The sequence below is a fragment of the Rousettus aegyptiacus genome, unplaced genomic scaffold, assembly GCF_014176215.1.
Source record: "Rousettus aegyptiacus isolate mRouAeg1 unplaced genomic scaffold, mRouAeg1.p scaffold_m13_p_2, whole genome shotgun sequence".
In the NCBI taxonomy this organism is placed as follows: Eukaryota; Metazoa; Chordata; class Mammalia; order Chiroptera; family Pteropodidae; genus Rousettus; species Rousettus aegyptiacus.
Window position 1 is genome coordinate 177,069,957 of NW_023416295.1, and position 19,281 is coordinate 177,089,237.

The 19,281-nt window shown below is 62.4% G+C and overlaps 1 protein-coding gene across 1 annotated transcript in view; it reads left to right on the forward strand.

Moving 5' to 3' along the window:
- Window positions 1-15,274, forward strand: part of MOV10L1 (Mov10 like RISC complex RNA helicase 1) — a 42,756-nt gene extending 27,482 nt beyond the window's left edge. The window contains exons 14-27 of the mRNA XM_016125357.2: window positions 3,925-3,983; window positions 4,436-4,533; window positions 4,840-4,942; window positions 5,074-5,258; window positions 5,824-5,970; window positions 6,260-6,381; window positions 7,424-7,523; window positions 8,191-8,355; window positions 9,374-9,547; window positions 11,805-11,954; window positions 13,787-13,894; window positions 14,409-14,546; window positions 14,650-14,741; window positions 15,023-15,274. Coding sequence (XP_015980843.2) covers window positions 3,925-3,983; window positions 4,436-4,533; window positions 4,840-4,942; window positions 5,074-5,258; window positions 5,824-5,970; window positions 6,260-6,381; window positions 7,424-7,523; window positions 8,191-8,355; window positions 9,374-9,547; window positions 11,805-11,954; window positions 13,787-13,894; window positions 14,409-14,546; window positions 14,650-14,741; window positions 15,023-15,026 — 1,645 coding nt within the window. The 3' untranslated portion in view covers window positions 15,027-15,274. The remainder of the gene's footprint in view (window positions 1-3,924; window positions 3,984-4,435; window positions 4,534-4,839; window positions 4,943-5,073; window positions 5,259-5,823; window positions 5,971-6,259; window positions 6,382-7,423; window positions 7,524-8,190; window positions 8,356-9,373; window positions 9,548-11,804; window positions 11,955-13,786; window positions 13,895-14,408; window positions 14,547-14,649; window positions 14,742-15,022) is intronic.
- Window positions 15,275-19,281: the final 4,007 nt, after the last annotated feature.

Consider the following 19,281-nt stretch of genomic DNA (forward strand, 5'->3'; position numbering starts at 1 on the left):
CCCGGCACCCGGGGCGTCTCTGCTGGCCGATGGCACTCGGCACCTTTCCCTGGGCTCCGTTGCCATTCCCACGTTTTCTCGGTTTACATGCAGACTGTGTGTTCTCTGCAAGTTCTGTATCAAGTGTGTTTTCTGTAAATGTGTCCTCAGATTGTGGTTTATGTTTTCATTGTTTTTAATAATACTGTTTGAAGAATAGAAATTTCTAATTTTAATGAACTTCAGCATGTCGGTTTTTTTTTTTTACAACTCATGCTTTTGGTGACATATTTAAGAAATCTGCCTAATTCAAGATCACAAAGACTCTGTCCTGTTTTCTTCTAGAGATTTTGCAACTTTAGGCTTTATGTTTAGAGATATAATCTATTGCAGGTAGAGTCAGATGACTCAGGTTTGGGTAGAAATTAATTTTGGGTGCGGCTGTCCATTGTCCTGGCACCTTTCATTGAAAAGGCTATCCTTTCTTCAATGTATCACCCCCAAACCTTTTTGAAAACCAGTGGGCCTGTGTGTGGGTCTGCTCCCGAACCCCCATTCTCCAGTGCCGAGCCACTTGTCTGGGAAGCACGGCACAGCCCTCCGGTACGTCCGAGACTAGGTCGGCACAGCTCCCCCTCGCCCCCTTGCAGAGTTGTGAGCTGCTCTGGGCCTCGGCTGGGCGCGTGCACCCTGAGTCGGCCTTTCCGGCCACCAGACGCCTGCTGAGGCTCGGCTGGGCCTGCGTTGAGTTCTTAGGGCCATCTAAGGAGAGCCGACGCCTTCGGGCCACGCCGCCCGGTCCCCCAGCCTCGCTCCTTTAGCCGCGCCTCGTGCCTTCCACTACGCAGGCTTTGCATGTCTTTCGTCAAATTTGTCCCTGATGCTGTAGAAAATGTTTAATGCTGTTACAAACAGTAATTTTAGTTTAAACGTCCAGTCGCTTGTAGATAGTATTTATGTTGCTCTTGTATCCTGTGAGCTTGCTAAGCTCGCTTGTTACTCCCAGGAGCTTTTATGCGTGACATGGGGTCTCCTACGTGTACAGTCGTGTTTCTCGCCCCGTTCTTCGCCGGGCGCCTCTGCCTGCACCTCCTCGCCCCGCTGCTCTGGCAGAGCCTGCAGGACGGCGTGGCGCAGATGCCACGGGGTGCGGCGCCCCGCCCCGCGTGCGGCCCCCTGGCCCGCGGAGGAGACGGGGTCCCGCTCGCTGCGCGTTTTAGTCAACAGTAGGTACAGGCAGGATTTCATCTGCATTTTTGTGTGTCGAGGTGGTCGTGTGGTTTCTCTTTTTCACTCTGTCGGGGTGATCAGTCACGTCGATTGGAGCAAACGCGCGTCGCCCTGACGTGGCCACTTTTCATACGCTGCTAGGTCTGACGTGCTCGCATTTTATTACCGTTGCATCTGTGTGCGTGAGGCGCACTGGTCTGTAACTTCTTGAAGTGCTTGTCTCTGACGTGGGTGTCAGGTAATGCCGGCCTCAGAGTAAGCTGGCAGGTGGGACTGCCTCCCCTGTCTGGTGGGACCATCGTGCAGTGGGTGTGACTTCTGCCGGAAGCCTCGGCGGAGCCCTCGGGGCCGGGGCGGGCTCTGCGACCACGTTCATCTCTGTACCATGCGAGGAGCAGCACTGGGCACGGTGTCCTGCAGGGTGAGCTTTGGCGCGGTGTGTTGTAAGGACTTTATGCGTTTCACCCAAGTTGTCTGATCTACTTGCGTGAAATTATTCATGTTTTCCTCTTATTCGTTCAATACCTGATGTCGCCCCCGTCACTCCTGATGTTGGTCGTTTGTCTTCTCCCCCGCCCCCCCGCCCCCGTCATTCTGGCTGGAGGTCTGTCTGTCTTGCTGACCTGATCAGAGAACCGGCTTGGCCGAGTCGATGGTCGCGAGTGTTGTTTCTGTTTCACTGACCGCTGTCTCCCTTCCCGCGCTTGCTTTGGGCGCCGTTCGCTCTGCTTCGCCCAGTTTCTAACAGTGGACATGCAGGCTGTTGCTTTAGTTCAGCGCTGGCAAGTGTCGTCCTCCAGGGGGACGCATCCTGCGTCCCCTAGGCGGCCTCCTCTTGCCGGATGCCGAGGCGGCCGGCTGTTTGCTGGTGCAGGCGGGGAGGCAGCGGCGCTCGCACGTCCTGGTGCGGCGGTGCCACGGCTGCGGTCGGCGAGCCGGCGTCTGTCAGGACTTGGGCGGTGTTCCTGCTCGCGTCCCGCTCCCCCTCGTCCTCCTCTGCGGTTTCGCTTGGTGGCGACGCTCGTCCCCGCCCCGTCTGCGCCGTTTTTCCTCATCTCCGTGTCTTTCTCTTATTTCAAATTTTAACGCAGGCACCTCTAGCATTTTACCGTTTAGTGTCTCGCTGTCCTCATACGTCACCACGGTAAGGGATCATCCACCAATTTCTGCTTCAAGCTATTACGCTCATTGTCTTTTTGGCATTTCTTGAAACAGCTATCTTTTTTTTTTTTTTCCAGCCTATTCATAAGATGAAGCATTTCAACTAAATAGCTTTATAGCAAACCTTATTTGTGTGCCCAGAATGAAAACCATGATTTTTTTTTTTTTTTGATAAATTCTTCCTAAGAATTTTATTTGTGTTTTCATGTTATTGGAGCCAAGGGGCTCACCTGCAGGTCAGTGAGGTCATTGTTTGCTTGGCACATTTTTGTCACATTTGGACTCTTTGTTTTGGTAACTGAGAAGTCGGGTCCCCTGCACAGAGGAGTGAGGCCCGCGGGGCAGTTTGGGGTGAAGGGGGTGAGTGTTAGGTCCCTTCCCAGCTCTTCCTCTCCAGCGGATCTGCTGAAGGTCTTTTTTCTTTCTTGGAGCCCATTTTGCTAAGTCCTAGGAGGGTTCGTCTCTGCTTCTTCCTCATCTTGGAGTTTGTTGTGTCCTGGGCCACTCTGTTGAGGGGACAGAGTGGGGCTGCCAGGAGCCCCGTGCCGGGGACCCTCGGGCAAGGCCGCCTGGGGCGTGGGCCGTACCCGCACGTTCTTCCAGCTTCACGCGCCCCTCCTGGGGTTCCGTGCGCTGCCACCAGGCCCCGACGGCGTCCTCTGCCCTCTGAGCCCACACCCTGCACCCTGTCAGCCGGACGAGAAGCAGCTGGTCCTTCAGGTGCCCGAAGTGGAACGTTCCAGAGGCGTGGGGGTGGCAGGCTCTGGGCGCCGTGGGTCAGCTCCGGCACCTTCGCTGGGTCGGGGAGAGACGTCCTCCTCCATCTGTGCTTTGGAGCATGGGTCTTTTCGTTCCATTGAAGGCGGAGCTTTAGTTTCCATGTTTTATTCTTTTTGTAGCATTAAAAATTGAGACAGAAGGCCCACAGTGGCGTGGCTGTGCCGAGCCCGTGCAGCCCTCCCAGGGCGGGCCTGCCCGGTGGGCAGGAATAGCAAGGTCGCCTGCCCGACAGGCCGCTGCGCGCACGCCCCCCCGAAGGACGTGACCTTGCCATGACCAGCCTGCTTTTTTGCCCAGGGTCCTGTCCCCGTCCCCTCCCCCTCCGGCTGTAAAGTCTCATTCCGTGCGTCCCCCAGGAGCTCCCGGCCACCTGCGTGTAGGAGCAGTCCAGCGCCAATCATGCTAACTTGAACTTTCGTAAAGGCCTCAGTTTCTTCTAACGACAGTTTCCAGTGACTGTCTCGGGAGCGGTTCCTCATCAGTCACTTCCGTGTCGCCCCACCTAGTTCGTGTTAAACGTTAAAACAGGAACGTTCGTTCCCGAGGGGAAAACGGCCCACGTGGCTTCGGGACCCCCTGGGAAGCCCCTGGCGCCGGGCGGAGGGTGGCCCTGTGCGGGGCGTGCGCGCCACCTCCCATCCGGCTTCCGAGGACACGCCGGGAGGTCACCGTGGCGCCCCGACTCCGGGTGTGTGTTCAGGGTCTGCGACCCCCACCAGCCTCGACCCCTGTAAACGCGAGGCGAGATGTTTCACACCGTTTTCTCTCTGGCAGGACCACGAGCAGACGGTGCCACTTTGCACTCGAGCAAGTCATCCACTTAGGTGTGAAAGGTATTGTTTTGTGGAAGGGTAGCGCGACACTTCTCGGAGCATTTTTATAAGCTTCATGTAAATTTTTGTGTAAAACGCAGTTTCCTCAATCACATATTGGAAGCCAAACTGTGATATCAGTGTTTTCTTGCTATTGGGAAGTTTCCATGTTTTCTTGCTACTTTAACTGTATAAAAATAGCACCTAAAATTGTCTGAAATAAAGCCATGGCACTCTGCTTTTCCCTTCACAATAGAACTCATTTTTGTACTTACAAGAAGACGGATGAATGGCTTTTATTTCAAAGAACATGCGTCAGCCGTCAGGAGAGGCAGCCTCCCGGGGCCAGAAGCGGGGGGGGGGGGGGGGGGGTGGCGCACAGACCTGAACAGCTGCCGACGCGTGGGAGCCTCCGTTTGTCCTTTTAAAGCTTTTCAGGGACATGTCCCTTGTTCCTCTTGTTTTACTGTAAGTGTTGTTCCCCGAAGAAGTCATCTTACAGACCCCCCAAGTGACGCACAGCTGGAACTGTGCACAGGACACCAAAGCCGACCGGCCGCCCACCTCCAAGGTACGGCCGGGTGCCTCCAGCGTTTCCGCACGGGTCCCGGGCGCGCGGTCACGGGAGAGGTGAGCTTTGTTCTGGCATCATCGCAAAGCTTAGTTTATTTTTAAAGGTAACTTAAAAGAGAACCTTTTTAGCAGCTTTTTATCAGCTGCTCTGTTCTCATTGTGATTTCGAGGGGACACAGCCCGTGACGCATGCGAAGAGCTGTTTGGTGGAGACGTTAGCATCACAGTGGACAGTTATGTTTGCTCCAAACCAAGCCTGTGTAAGCACAAGCGCTTTCAAGCCCTTTCTAATGATTGTTTCTAGAACAGGAGAGCTGTAAAGGACCAGGCTAAGGCTGCCACCAAGGCGAGGCGGGCTGGCACCCAGGACGCGCCGGGGACGAGGGCTGCTGGGACGAGTGCCCTGGGTGCGTATGGTGGGCCTGCACGGGCAGCCGCCCGAGGCCGCTTGAGAAGCTGGCTCTCCTGCCCGCCCAGGCCCGGGGCGCCGGTGCCCGGTGACGGCGCGCCTCCACCTAACGCCGCTCCTCCGCCTCAGACACAGGAAATAAAGCGCAGGCCCCGGGAGCGAGGGAGAAGGAATTCTTCAACCTGGTGCTCAACGAAAACCAGAAGCTGGCCGTCAGGAGGATCCTGAGCGGCGACTGCCGCCCGCTCCCCTATATCCTCTTCGGACCCCCAGGAACTGGGAAGACGGTGACGATCATAGAGGCGGTCTTACAGGTGACGCGGGGCGGCCCCAGGGCTCTTGGCTCAGCTCTGCGGGGGGTCGTGCCCTCAGTGCTGCGTCAGAGTGAACTGTGGAAGCGGGAAGTTAGGAGGAGCTTGAACGCTGAGGTTCTCTCACACTCAGCCAAGCTTGCTTTCTGTCGTCTGTGACGTGTGAGACTTTAAAGGCCTGGCTCGTGGGTTTAGAAAGGCGTCTCTTCGTTCTTAGACCCTGAGTGTTCAGTCTCGTCACAGAATTCCCCTGCGGCACGGGGCCCCTGTGCAGTGGCTCTGGCTGCCACGCTGCAGGGCGCAGCGCGTGGGGACCCTGCGCATTCACGGTTTTTGCGTCCGTCGGGGGTCAGAGGGAGCGTGTGCCCGGCGAGGGCGGGAGGCGGTTGGGAGTTGGGGGCACGTGCTTGGTGGACGGCGCTGTCCCTGCGCTGCCAGGGCCCTGCGTCTCAGGCGCGTGGGGCCCTCGCAGCGAGCCCGTGCGGGCGGGCGCCGGCCTTCCCACGCTGAGTCAGCCCGCACAGCCGACGTGTCCCTGTGCCCCTGTGCCCCCGCGCCCTGGCTGCAGGTGTACCACGCCTTGCCAGACAGCCGCATCTTGGTGTGTGCGCCCTCCAACAGCGCCGCCGACCTCGTGTGCTTGCGGCTGCACGAGAGCCAGGTGCTGCGGCCGGCCGCCATGGTCCGGGTGAACGCCACCTGCAGGTTCGAGGAGGTGAGCGTCACAGCCCGAAACCGCTGTCCCCGGCGCCTCGCCCCGTGCCGGGCTCCCCTCCCCTGTACTCCAAGCGCGGGGTCTCTGTCGGACGCTGCCCGTTGGTTTGGCTACAAGCGCCTTAAGGGAAGTCGCAGCCCCCGCGTCGCTTGGGGGGCGGTGCCGTGCGCACGGCTCTGCAGGGCACACCGACGGCCCTGAGCGTTCCCTCAGCTTCGGGACTACATGCAGTTAGAGGCATGCTCAAGCCCGAAAAATAAACTGAGAAGTAAACCACCCCCCCCCCCAGACAATCCTCGACGCCGTCAAGCCCTACTGCAAAGACGGGGAGGACATCTGGAGGGCCTCGCGCTTCAGGATAATCGTCACCACCTGCAGCAGCGCCGGGCTCTTCTACCAGATAGGAGTGAGGTGAGCGCCACGCGGGCTGGGGACGCGCGGCCGCTCTGACCTTGGAGCTCCTGGGCCGACGCACAGGGGCTCGAGCCAGTCAGGGACAGGCCGAGGCAGGAAGGAGCTCATCTGGGGGAGGGGCTGGGGACAGGGGCAGGAGCAGGTTGGGCCCACCCTGTGGCAGGTGGGATGCTGGGGCCGCAGGGGGCTGAGAAGGTGTGAATGAGGAGCTGCTACTTCTGATGGAAGTAACCCCAGATGCCTAACACGGAACTGAAAACTTAGCCTCACAGTCTGGGAAAGATACTTAATGTTACATTTTCCAGTAGAAACTGGGACGTGAGGTAGAAAAGGGGTGTGCCGGTTCCCGTGGCCTGCCTGGGGTCAGGAGTCGGTGGGTGTCATCAGCCGAGCGAGAGCCTGGAAAGAGCGGTGGCCCCACAGGAGCAGGGACCCCACGGTCTCTGGCGCGGGGGCTTCCGTCTCGGGCGAGAGCCCCAGGGCTCGTCCTGCAGCGCCCGCCCCGCGGCTTCAGGGCAGCGACCCTGCACCCAGTCTCCTCGCATTCCCGGGGCAGAGGGGAGGACAGTGCGGGCATGGCGAGAGCTGCCTGTGCCCCGAGGGGCTCCGCACGGTCCCCTGGGCTCCCGCTGAGTGGAAGGTCAGGCTGGTCCCCGGCCAAGCGCGTGAGGTGTGAGGAGGAAACGGGGAGGCAGCAGCCCCCATGTTGGGAGCGTCACCCGCGCCACACCCCACCTTGACCAGCTCACCCCGTCCCACTCTGCGCACTGAGGTGACATGTTCTGCGCAAGGTCCCACAGCCACTCAGCAGCATTGCGCCTCTGGGCACGCAGTCAGACCCCAGCCCCACCACGGGCCCCTAGCCCGGGTCCCCGCGTCTTTCCAGACAAGAGCACTTGTCAGGTGCAGAGTCCAGCTGCCGCTGGGGGTTCATTCGGGCTCCTGACGGGCCTGCGTGGGTGCCGCCTCCCCAGGCCGGCCCGCCGAGCCCCGGGGCAGATACCGGCAGGCTGACCACTTCCGACGCCTTTGGCTCTAGAGTCGGGCACTTCACACACGTGTTTGTGGACGAAGCGGGGCAAGCCAGCGAGCCGGAGTGCCTCATCCCTCTGGGGCTGGTTTCGGACCTCAACGGCCAGGTGAGGCCCGTCCCTCGCCCTGCCGGTCTCACCTTGGTTTCCTGCAGCCTTGGGGGTGGGTCCTGGGCTCCCCCGGGGGCCTGGGAGCAGAGGGACACTTCTGCTCCATGCTCGCACATGGCAGCTGTGAGAGCTGCTGGGCACGGGGTGAGGTCCGGGGTCACCCCGGCTCGCTGCCCAGGACCTGGCCACCCTGTCCTTTCCTACTCGGCCTGCTGCACCCCCTGGTGTTAGCTTGGGATAGTGACCTGGAGAGATGTTTTGGATCTCACCTTCTGCCACCTCCATGGCCAGGCACGGAGGCCACACAGTGACAGAGCAGGGCAGGCTGGTCCAGGGGGATGTAGCCCTGGTGGCTGCCCAGCCAGGTGGCCGGGTCCAGGCCTCGGGCACTGCCCAGGCAGAAGGGCCAAGGGCTCAGCAGGCACTCCAGGGCGTGGGGCAGAGTCTAGGGAGCCCGCGGAGGGAGACGAGAGGGGACGGGGCCGCCCGTAAGGGAGCTCGTGTCTGCACCCGTCTCCGCTGCCCTCGTCAAAGCCACTGTCACCGTGCACGGCGGTTCCCACCTCGCGCCCACCTCCCGGCCATCGGCCTGCCCTCCGCGAGCCCCAGCCAGCCGGCTCCCAGCCCCGACTCGCGGCCGCGGCTGAGTCTGTGTGTGTCACAGATCGTCCTTGCCGGAGACCCCATGCAGCTCGGGCCGGTCATCAAGTCCAGACTGGCCATGGCCTACGGGCTGAACGTGTCCATGCTGGAAAGACTGATGTCCCGGCCAGCGTACCTGAGGGACGAGGACGCCTTCGGTGCTTGTGGCGCCTACAACCCCTTGCTGGTGAGCTCAGACCCCACCCGAGGTGCCACAGAGGTGGGTTCAAGCACAGGGTGCCCGTGGGGTGGCTCAGCGCAGACCGGGTTCCCAGCCGACACAGCCGCTGGGAGGACAGCCTGGGAGTCTGCACTTTGGGGCCCCGGCACGCTGGAGCAGGAAGCTGCGGTGTGCGGAGTCCCTGGTCCAGGTGAGCTGGGTGGCACTGTCCTCTGAAGCCCTGCAGGGCAGACGCAGCTGGACTTTACCACTGAACAGAAAGTGAGTGGGGTGACCAGGCAGATCACCCCAGAGAACAGACAGTGTGTATGGGAGGAGGGAGGGCCTCCCAGGGCCACCGCGGAGGGGCCGGCCTCGGAGGGGCTGCAGTGAGGGGTCAGCAGGAGGCCGGGAGAAGCCAGAGCCAGCTGTGGCCTGGCGCCTCCTGCCTGTGGAGAGGCATGTCCCTCCAGCAAGTGCCCACGGGCTGGGCAGGACAGGCCCTGAATGCCCCTCTCTTCCCTGGTGCCCACGGGGCACAGGCAGACACAGGCTTGTGGTGCTGCATGGAGGCAGGGTTCTCGTAGCATCTCATGGGCTGGACGAGTAAGAACCGAGTTAGACCTGGTCACCGTGGGTCAGCAGGAAGTGCTAGGGGACGGCTTGGCTCGTGGACTTCCCCAGCCAGGTGGAGGCAGCAGGGTGTGCCAGCTGGGGCCGGGGGCGCATTCCAGCCCATGCCTCCTGCAGCTGAGCTGAGCCTGGGCTCCCAGGCTGCTCGCGGCCAGAGCCGCGGCCGGCCGCCAGGTCCCCAGGGGACTCCTGGCTCCCGCATGCCCACCATGCCTGTTGGAATGGACCCTTTGTCCAGAAAGTCACCTGAGGCTCCCCGATCACTTTGTACTCAGGTGGCAGACCCCGGGCCGGGAGAAGAAGGGCGCCCCTGGGGTGAAGGGCTCTCGGCCCGCCCACTCTGAGCTAGAGGCGCCTGGCGCGGTCAGCTGTGTGTGCTGACTGCGGCCTTGCACCTGCTTCTGCCCCACAGGTCACGAAGCTCGTGAAGAACTACAGGTCCCACGCGGCCCTGCTGGCCCTGCCCTCCAGACTCTTCTACCACCGAGAGCTGGAAGTCTGTGCGGACCCCCAGGTGGTGACTGCCTTGCTGGGCTGGGAGAAGCTACCGAGGAAGGGCTTCCCGCTGGTCTTTCACGGTGTGAGGGTGAGTCGGCCGCGGCGCCTGCTCCCGGCGCTGACCCTCGGTGCTGTGGACGGGCTTGTTGCTACCGGCTGAGTCGTGTTAGCGGGTGCCTGTGGCAGGCAGCGCCCTGCTGTTTCCCAGGAGTAAGACCGGGAAGGAGAGGCCTCTGCCCCCCACCCCAGACCAGCCCTTCTGCTCAGCAATCCCACAGAGAAAGGGCTTGGACGATGGTGGCCCAGAGCAGGCCTCGCAGGCATCACGGGAGGTCACGGAGGCTCATTGAAGAGCTGGGAGGAAGGCGGGCAGGGGGCGGAGGACAGACCAGTGGACCAACAGGCGCTGGGCAGCAGGAGAGTGCCCACCACTCTGCCCCCCACTCCAGGGCGGGAGAAGCTAGCCCAGGCGCCCCTGGAGCTGGAAACATTTGTGACCATCTCATTGTCAGTTTTGGTAAACGTTCCGAGGACATAAAAAAAAAAAAACGTGTGTTCTGTATTTGGGAGTCGTAAGTTCCCTGTACGTTTTTAGAAGAAACCGGTGGAGTCTGCCGCGTGGCAGCTCCGTCCCGACCTCGCCGCCGTGCGCTGGGTGTGAGTGGCGGGGCGTGGGCAGGGCCCACCCGCCGTCTTTTGCGACACCTTTTCTTGGAATGTGCGCTGGGTCCTGCTCGATGTATTCACTGGGGCGCTGCTCCGCGCGGACGAGGTTCCGGCGGCTTTGTCTTCCCCTCCCGCCGCCTCGCGCTTCCTGCCCGAAGTCCCGCCGCGCGATGGTGCCGACGCTGCTGCCCGTTCGCTCGTCACCCGGCACCTCTTTGCCCTGTTTTTATTTCTTTATCGTTTTACTTAGGTGTGTTTCCTAGAAGCAGTATTTGCATGTAATCCCATTTGAGAGTCTCCACTTTTAATGAGCTGTGACTCAGATCTACGGTCATCTAACGTCACACCGTCCTCTTTTATTACTCGTTTCTTTCATTTCCTTGTTTCCTGTGTGTGTTTGCTTGGTATTCGCTGAGTGTTTTTCTCCTCAGTGTAGAAGTTCTGACACGAGCTTCTGTCACATTGATCTGTTTCTTAGTTGTCTCAACCTTTTATTATACATCCAAGGGATAGATCACATACAGCTTAACAGCAGCAGACACACTCTGGAAATTAGTGTGTTCTCACTGCTTTGTCTGGTGTACGTACACTTTTTAAAACTGTAGTAAAACACACATCCAGAATCTGTTACATTAGTCACTTTACACATGTAGTCAGTGGCATCGGCATATTCACTTTGTTTTGCAACCAATTTTTAGAGCTTTCTTCCTCCCACACTGAGACTCTGTCCCCGTAAACGCCGACCCTCCCCAGCCTGGCCCGGCCTCCCACTCCCTGCCTCGGTGCCTCTGACTCCCAGGTCCTTGTCTACGCGGACCCCACGGTGCGGTCCTGCTGTGACTGGCTTCTTGCACTGGGCCTGGTGTCCCCAAGGTCCGGCACGTCGCGGCCGGTGTCAGGACGTGGTCCTTCAAGCTGCGGTGTCCCTCTGGGTGGATGGAGCGCGTTTTCTCCGGCCGCTCCCGCCTCTGTCTGCCGTGACCCTGGCCGCACAGGTGTTGGTCAGGGCCAGTTCCTTTGGGTAGACACCAGACGTGCCCTGCCAGGGGGCACAGGGGTCCTGGTTTTGAGTTTTGAGACACACCGCGCCATTCTCCATGGCGATGGTACCACCGTGCCTCCCCGGCAGCAGTGTGCGAGGGCGCAGTTCCTCTGTACCCTCACGGGCACTGTCATCCTCGGGGGGTTTTCTGGTGGTGGCCGTCCTGTGGGTGTGAGGCGGGACCTCGCGGTTTTAACTTACACCGCCCCAGTGGCAGTGATGGCGAGCCCTCTGCGTGTGCCCACTGGCCGTCCGCACGTCCTCTCTCCTGGCTGAGGGGAGGGGCCCACACCTGCATGTGGGGGAGCAGGGGCCCGCGTGAGCGGCCGTGCCACAGCCCCGAGTTGAGCACAGCTGGCCGGCCGCCTGCAGCCGCGCAGTCTGCCCTGCCTTGCCCCCAGGCTTGGCCACCACCCGTTTCCTAGCGTCGGCTTTGGTGCCTGCACGACCGCACACGCACGACACCCCCCGACCAGCCCTGGTCCCCACAGTGCCCGCTGTACTGGTGGCAGGTTTCGTCTGCCTCATTCTGCCAGTTCCTAGCGCCCGCTCTGCTCTGTCGGCCTCGAACCAGCGTCTCCTGAGCAGTGTGACTTTGCGACGGACGAGCCACTCTCCTGTCTCCCCACAAACTCAGGGCAATGAAGCTCGGGAAGGGAGAAGCCCGTCGTGGTTCAACCCGGCCGAGGCCGTCCAGGTCATGCGCTACTGCTGCCTGCTGGCCAGGAGCGTCTCCAGCCAGGTGTCTGCGAGTGACATCGGCGTGATCACGCCCTACCGGAAGCAGGTGTGGACCCGCTGCAGCGAGCTTCCTCACCCACGGGGCCACGGGGGAGGTGGACACAAGCCCCTCGTCGCCCCTCCTCTCCTCCGGTCCCACGCGGGGCGCCCACGGGCCTGGCCCTCCGTCTGCGCGTGAGAACGCCACCTCGCCTGGTGGTGTGTGCAGCGAGGCGAGTGTCTCTGTGGTCTCTGTGTGTGATCACGTGTGCGTGCATGTGTGTGTGCACGTGTGTGTACACGCGTGTGTGTCTGATCGCACTGATCGGTCTTTCTGCATCCCGGGCCCTTGGTGGTGGTGTGTGCAGCGAGGCGAGTGTCTCCGTGGTCTCTGTGTGTGAGCACGTGTGTGTGCATGTGTGTGTGCACGTGTGTGTACACGTGTGCGTGTCCGATCGCACTGATCGGTCAGTTCGTCCGCTTCGGGCTCCCCGTCCCTGTCTGAGGGACCCCCCCACCTCGAAGTCGTGCCGTTTCCCTCTTTCTTCCCAAAGGTTTGAGTCCACTTCTCACCGTTAGGCCTTCGATCCACCTGGGTTGGTTTGGGGTGCGGGTTGAGGTCGGGGTCTAGCCTGACCGTCCGCTGTGTGGGCGGCCGATGACAAGGCTGCCTGCCCCCCTGCCTGGCGCCCGTCCCCGCCCCACGCCCCACGCCCCACGCACGGGCCTGGCCTCGGCTCCGCCTCCCGCTCCACGGGTGTCCGGCAGGACCTCAGTCACCGACACCGCTGAGGAGACACCCAGACCCGAGTTCCTCGAAGCCAGTCTCCCGACGTCTCCTCCTGATTCTTAATTCCACGCTCCTGTGAATTCAGAACTTCCGCCTTTACAGAAAAGTGTGTTTTCCTCCTTGGCAGCAGTTTACCTGCGGGTCCTAACTGTGCTCTCTGGCTCTGTTTCTTCAGAGTTTTGTCTCTAGTACTTGCTTCAGCAGAGGCCTGTGAGCGGCACGCCAAGCAGATTGGTTTGAGCACTTCGCTCTTGAACTGTGGTTCCGCTGCTTGCCCTAGTCCCGTGCCCGGGCGCCTGCCCTCTGTCCGACCGCAGGTGGCCTCCACGCCCGCTCGACAGCGGGGACCGTCCCCTCCCTTCTCGATGTGCAGCTGGAGCAGTGTCTGCCGTGCTTTCCGCCCCGGCGGGACCACGCGCCCGGTGCGCACAGACGCCCATCCTGGGCTGCAGCTGCTGGTGGGCGTGTGTTCACCGGCCTCTGAGCCCACGCATCTGGCGGCCTCCGGGCACCTTCCGCTGGTGCTCCCCTCCCCACACCCCGCTGCTGAGGAGTCTCACTTTCTCCCATCCCACTGCTGAGCTGCTTTCGAATGCCATGTTCTTTGGTCTAAGACCTGACACTGGCTGTTTTTGGAAGTGCCCAGCCAAGACCTTGGTCTCCAGAAACCTGAGACACAGCCCTCCCATAACTCTGTCCCTCCCTCCCTCCTCTTGGCTCCTCCCGGCTGCCCCTCACGGTGACACTTGGTGCACAGCCTCTCCAGGCTGCTGTGGTAGGGAAGGTTCCAGTCCCTGGGGAGGAGGAGTCCCCTAAAGGGGCGTCTGTCATCCCCTCCCCCCCCCAGCCCAGGGAGGCGCTCTGGAGTCTGCCCAGCAGCCAGTGTCCTGCTCTTTACAGAGAGCTTCCGGCCTCACTGTGTCCTGACGGGCACTGCCCACGCCCTCCCCCCCGTTGCACGCCCCCTGAAGTCGGGGCCTGTGTTCCCATCACAGACACGGTGAAACCTGGTCTGGGACTGACGGCCCGTAGGCCACTGCTCACTTACGCTGTGGGACGTCAACCGATAGTCAGATTTTTAAAACTATCATCTTTTCACCTGCTCCGAGGTGGAGAAAATCAGAATCCTCTTGAAAAACGTGGAGCTGGCGGACATCAAGGTGGGGTCGGTGGAGGAGTTCCAGGGCCAGGAGCACCTGGCCATCATCATCTCGGCCGTATGTGTCCCGCCCTTGGGGGGCGGCAGCATCTGGCCCGCGGGGGCGGGGCGGTGGTGATGCAGAAACACAGTGCAGGGCAGCGGCCGCCGGCACCCCGGGGCCTGGGGAGCTTCCGAAAGTAGCCCCAACGTCAGACAGACAGGGCTGGGAGGTGGGGTCGAGGCGGGGCTTCCACACGAAAACTAAGCTCTCAGATCTCCACGTGTCATATTCAAATTATCTTTAACAACAGAATGTGAGTTGTAAATAGCTTTAAAGATTCAGACAGGAAAAGGAAAATCGCCTAAAGCCCTGCACCCGGAGGCCACAGGCCCGGTGGCCTGGTGGAGGGTGCAGGCCACGGTGGAGACGCCCCTGCAGGGCGAGGCCTGCCCCTCCCCCACCCGCTGCTGCCCTCTGTCCAACCAAAAATGAGGTCCCAGTAACACTGACCATTACTAAACGCTTTTACACGTCAAGTCTCTTTGTCTGCGAAATCACTTGAAATACTCTATCAAGTTTTGTGTTTTAGGTTCGGTCCAATGAAGATAGATTTGAAGACGACAGATATTTTTTGGGTTTCTTGTCCAACTCAAAAAGATTCAATGTTGCCATCACTAGACCCAAAGCTTTGCTGATTGTGCTGGGGAACCCTCACGTTCTCGTCAGAGTGAGCCGCCCCACGCACCCCTCGTCCTGCGGGCCCGGGTCCCTGAGGAGGGCGGGCACTGGGGGGTGGCTCGGGGCGGCTCTGAGGCCCCCGTGTCTGCCAGGACCCCTGCTTTGGTGCGCTGCTGGAGTACAGCGTGGCGAACGGCGTGTACACGGGCTGCGACCTGCCGCCGGAGCTGCAGGGCCTGAGGCAGTGAGCCCCGCGCGTGCCCCGGGACGGCCGGCTCTGCCCCCCCCTCCCCCGCTGCAGCCCTCGGTCCCGTGGGGAGGAGCGGGCCCACTCCTGGAACGCTGTACCGTGGGGGTCACCCCTCCCTGCCCAGGCTACGCAGGCCAACACGGGCACCCTGTGAAAGCCACGCTGCCGAGAAGGCACCCCCAGCCCGCCACCACGCGCCCTGGCCCCGGTCCCTGGCCCCGGTCCCTGCGGGGACCCCAGCTCACGCCCCGCCTCTCCGCCTCTCCCCATCTCAGATGAGGCTGGAACGTGGCTGGGTCCAGAGACCAGGGAAGACAGGGAGCCCTGTGGATCGGCGGAGGCCCACGTGGCAGCCCGGAGATCGTAGCCCGGAGCGGCCGGCCTCCTGGTGCAGCCTTGGCCGCGAGCGCAGGGGCCGCCTGGCCGGTCGGCAGCTGCTCACGCTGCGTCAGCTCTGCGTTGCACCCCATCACCAAAATAAACGCTCCAGGGGGCCCCCAGCGTGGCTTTCCGCCTCCGACTGCGCCAGGTGTAGGGGGACAGTTACGTTTCACATGGCCCCTGACGCCTGCCGGGCCCACGTCCTCCCAGGTGTGGGGCCAGCGTTCATGCTGAACACTGGCCGTGCAAAGCCCAGGGCGCGCGGGCTCGGCCGAGGCTGGCAGCCAGCGTCACAGCCCCGCGTGTCCCCTCCGGCCAGGCGCCCAGCACAGGTACGTTGAGCATTGCGGCGGAGGGACCGGGGCCTGGGCAGAGCGAGCCCCTGCCACGCAAACCAGAGGAAGCAGCCTCGGGGGGCAGCGGTCTGAGCCAGCGGCAGGTCCATCCGGGTGACAAGACTGTGGGACAGTGTGGCTCAGGACCCTCAGCCCCGCACAGCTGCAGATGGGCACTGTCTGGGGTCTGTGTCCACCACCCCTGTGGCGGGACAGAGGCCCCTGCTGCAGGCGCAGCCCCACAACAGGCTTCCTCACGGGGAAGCAGAAGCCGCTTGTCCAAAGAACTCTGGGAACTGCCAGAGCCACATAGCTTGGCCCTCGAGCCCGTTGCCGGGAGGGAAGTGTTTCACGCCCCCGACTCCTCCCGCAGGCTCCTTCCGGCACTGGTGTTGAGAGCGTGTGACCGCTTCCTCCGGGAAGGCCCCTGGGGTGGCGGGTTGAGCTTGCAGGCCCAGGCGGAGCCCCTGTGTCTGCGTCAGCCACAGCGAGGGGGAAATGCAGAGCCTGTTGGAGCCCAAGGCTTTCCTGTGGGCCCCACGAGGGACCTGGGCAGGTGCGTGTGGTGCAGAGGGGCGAGGCCCTCAGCCAGCTCTGGGGACCCTGCAGGCACTGCCTGCCCGGTTCACAAAGGGGAAACAGGTCCCGGTGGCCCAGCCCGGAGCCCACACTGGCCCCCAGCCTCAGGGTTGGGGCTCTCCTGACTGCAGACACTCCACAAATGGCCATGTGAGTCGGCTGGCCGTGGAGGGGCTGGACGTGAAAAGGCCTGGCCCTGGTGTGCCAGGAAACACTCCTCATACTTAGCTGTCCTCTCCCGGGATGTGCGTGGGTGCCAGGTCACCTTGTGCCCCCTCAGGCAGCCTCAGCGGAAGGCAACTCAGGAAGTGACCTGGCCCGCTGGAGAGGGAGACCCCGTCCCATCAGGCGCACACAGCAGAGCTGTCTGGCGGTGGATTTGGGCCCGGACATGCTCTCCAAGGCCAAGGGCTGAGGGCACCCGGGAGCTCCAGTGTGGAGCGCCTGGCCGTATGTGGGGTGGGGGGCAGGGGCCAAGGAGACCGCTCCTCGGTGCCGAGGTGGTCCAGGCCCGCGACAGTCCTCAGCCAGCCCTGCCGCAGGGACAGGTTCCTGCCTCAGCCTGTGGCGGGAGGCACAGCAGGAAGAGGCTGGTGTGAGCGTCCTGGGCCTCGGCTGCTTTCCAGAAGCTTCTGTGCAGCGTGGGCTCCCAACCCACTCCTGGGAATGGCGGGGCTGGAAGGGAAGCCCCTCCAGGGAGCGACAGCCCCCTCGGTCCGGCAGAGCTGGCATGGGGCTCTGCTGCCACCCTGGAAGGGTCTGCACCTGCTCAGCACTGCACAGGGTGCAGCTGACCCCGCCCTGGGCCCTGCCCTGCCCGTGGGAGATGCAGGTGACGGGCCCGGGGCTTCCGTCGCTGCCAACACCAGGGCGACAGCAGTTTCTGCAGGCAGCAAGGGGTTGGGCCGGGGTCCATGGTGGGCGGTGTCCCAAAACGGGGCACCTCAGGAGAGGTGGCCAGAGGCGTGTCCGGTGGCGGGAGGCTGGGTCACTCTGGAGGACTCGGTGCCCCTGTGCAACCTCTTGGAGCCGCTCCGTGACTACTGGACAAGAGGGGCCGGCGGCTGGCAACTCGGGTCGGCCATGCACAGGGGCAGGGGGTCAGGACACCGGGGACATGGGCGAAGGGTCCCTGCAGGCAGGGCAGCCCGCGCGGGGTGCTGTGGCTTGGAGATCCCCTAAGCGAAGCCTGAAAACTGTTCACAACCGCCGTGCACGCTGCGTGAAGCGTCCCGTCGCACCGCAGTGCGCGCGCGGCCGGCAGGACGTGACAGCAGCCCATCCGGTGCGCCCGGCGGGGTCACAATGCCATTGCAATGGGACACTCACCTTGGGCCATTAGCCACCCACCCTCCCCAGCTGGAACCTTAGCAGGCCCTCCTCCCCCAGAGCCTCCCCCGGAGTCTCAGTCCGAGACGTTTCGGACAGTGCTTGTCATCCAGGCCACACGGCGCCCGCGAGCCTGTCCCCATCCACAGCCCAGGCCAGCGCTGGCTGTACCAGCAGGGCACGGCCACCCCTGCTGCCCACACCAGAGGGAGGGGGGGCGCACGGGCCAGAGCGCCCAGCCAGCCCGGGGCGAAGGTGCGGGCTGACACCACCCTTCACTGGTGTCAGCCATCGAAAGGTGGGATTGCCGCCCCTTCGGATGCGTGTGTGGAGGTGGCCGGGCGTTTCGACTCGCGAGGCCACGTGGCAGAACCTGGTGACCAGAACGTCGTCTGGACTGCACCCAACCAAAGTGACACGTGATTGCAAATTTTCACAAAGAACCCAACGGGAAGCAAATCTGAACCGGGAGCGCGCCAGTCAGCGAGCCGTCCGTCTGCAGGGGAGCCCGTCCCTCGGGGCGGGCCCCTCGCTGCCTTTTTTCCTATTTTTATCTTCACAGATAAAAGAGTCAGTAAAACTTGCTCACCAAAGAAAAAGACGGGAATAAAGTTGTGTGATAGTCCCTCTTTCGAAACCCTTGTATGTGGCAAAAGCCACGTGTTAGTGTCGGACAGGGTCCTCCAGTGTGGCTGACCCCCTGAGCCGGATTTGGGAACTGTCCCTCCAGTCTGAGCTTTGCAGTGTGAGGACTGCTGGTGTCCCCCTGTCTTCTGCCCCTCCGCACCCCTTCTCCTGGGGAGGGGGACGAGGGAGCGAGGGCCAAGCCGGGGGTCTCTGCAGGGTTCGAGCTCTTGCCCCGGGCGTCACCAGGGTCCTCTGCTCGCCTCTCCGGTCCCCACACCATCCACCCACGCCCCTGCCTGGAAGTGAGGACAGCATTCGGGGTGAGGCCACAGTGGGGGTGGCGAGGCTGCAGGGCCTGGGGTCCCGGCCTCAGCTCTGCCCGGGGCCCCTGGTCGCACCCCGCTATGCCCTTAGGCAGGGGGAGACCCCCCGGCATTCCCCAGAGCGCACAGCGCCGTGACCCGCAGCTTGGCCTATGCACCCAGCGTGTTCCAGGGGCATCTCCGTAGGCCACATGGCGGCCAGCTGTGCCTCTGCACCACAGTAACCAGCCGTAACACATCACAGGACACAGGGCCTTTGCAGAGGAACTGACAAACCAAGGCAACGGGCCCTTCATGAAGAAGGAGCTACGTCGGCTGCAGGACGCGGCGGAGACCCGGGTGCGTGGGGGCCGGTGGCACAGATTCCCGCCCCCCAGCGAGTGGGCGGCCACGGCGCCCCCCTGTTCTGGCTGGATTTCCTTTTTGGAAATTTGACCAAGTCCTTCCAAAACGTACATGGGAAAGCGATGGTCGTGCATTCCAAAGGCGCCGTGGAGAGGGAGCAGAGGGGTGTCGGCCCCGCACTTGTCTGCACACGGCCACGCTGGCCCGGCGAAGGGAGACCGCGGCACGGGGCAGCTCGCTTCGCGGAGAGAGGCCACGCTGCGTCCTGCCCTGGGCTGGTCTTCCTGCTGAACAGGGTACAATCCTGGCCGGAACCTCAAGTCTCAAGGTACTTCGACAGCCGACCCACCTCAGCAGGAGAGCGACGTCGGAGGCCACTGGGGAATGCGTGTGACGGGCGAACTCTGCCCCTCTGAGAAGGACGCTGGAACGTCCCTGTCCTGCACGGCAGCCAGAGAAAGGCTCGCTCAGAGGTGGACAAACCCACCGGAAAGCAGGGGCCCGCCCGCGGAGCACGACACACGCCCCAGCCGTGGGGCGCAGACGCCGGAGCAGGGGGCGACGAGGGGACGGGGCCTCTTTTTCACGGGGTGCGCGCAGCCTAGCCCTTCTGGA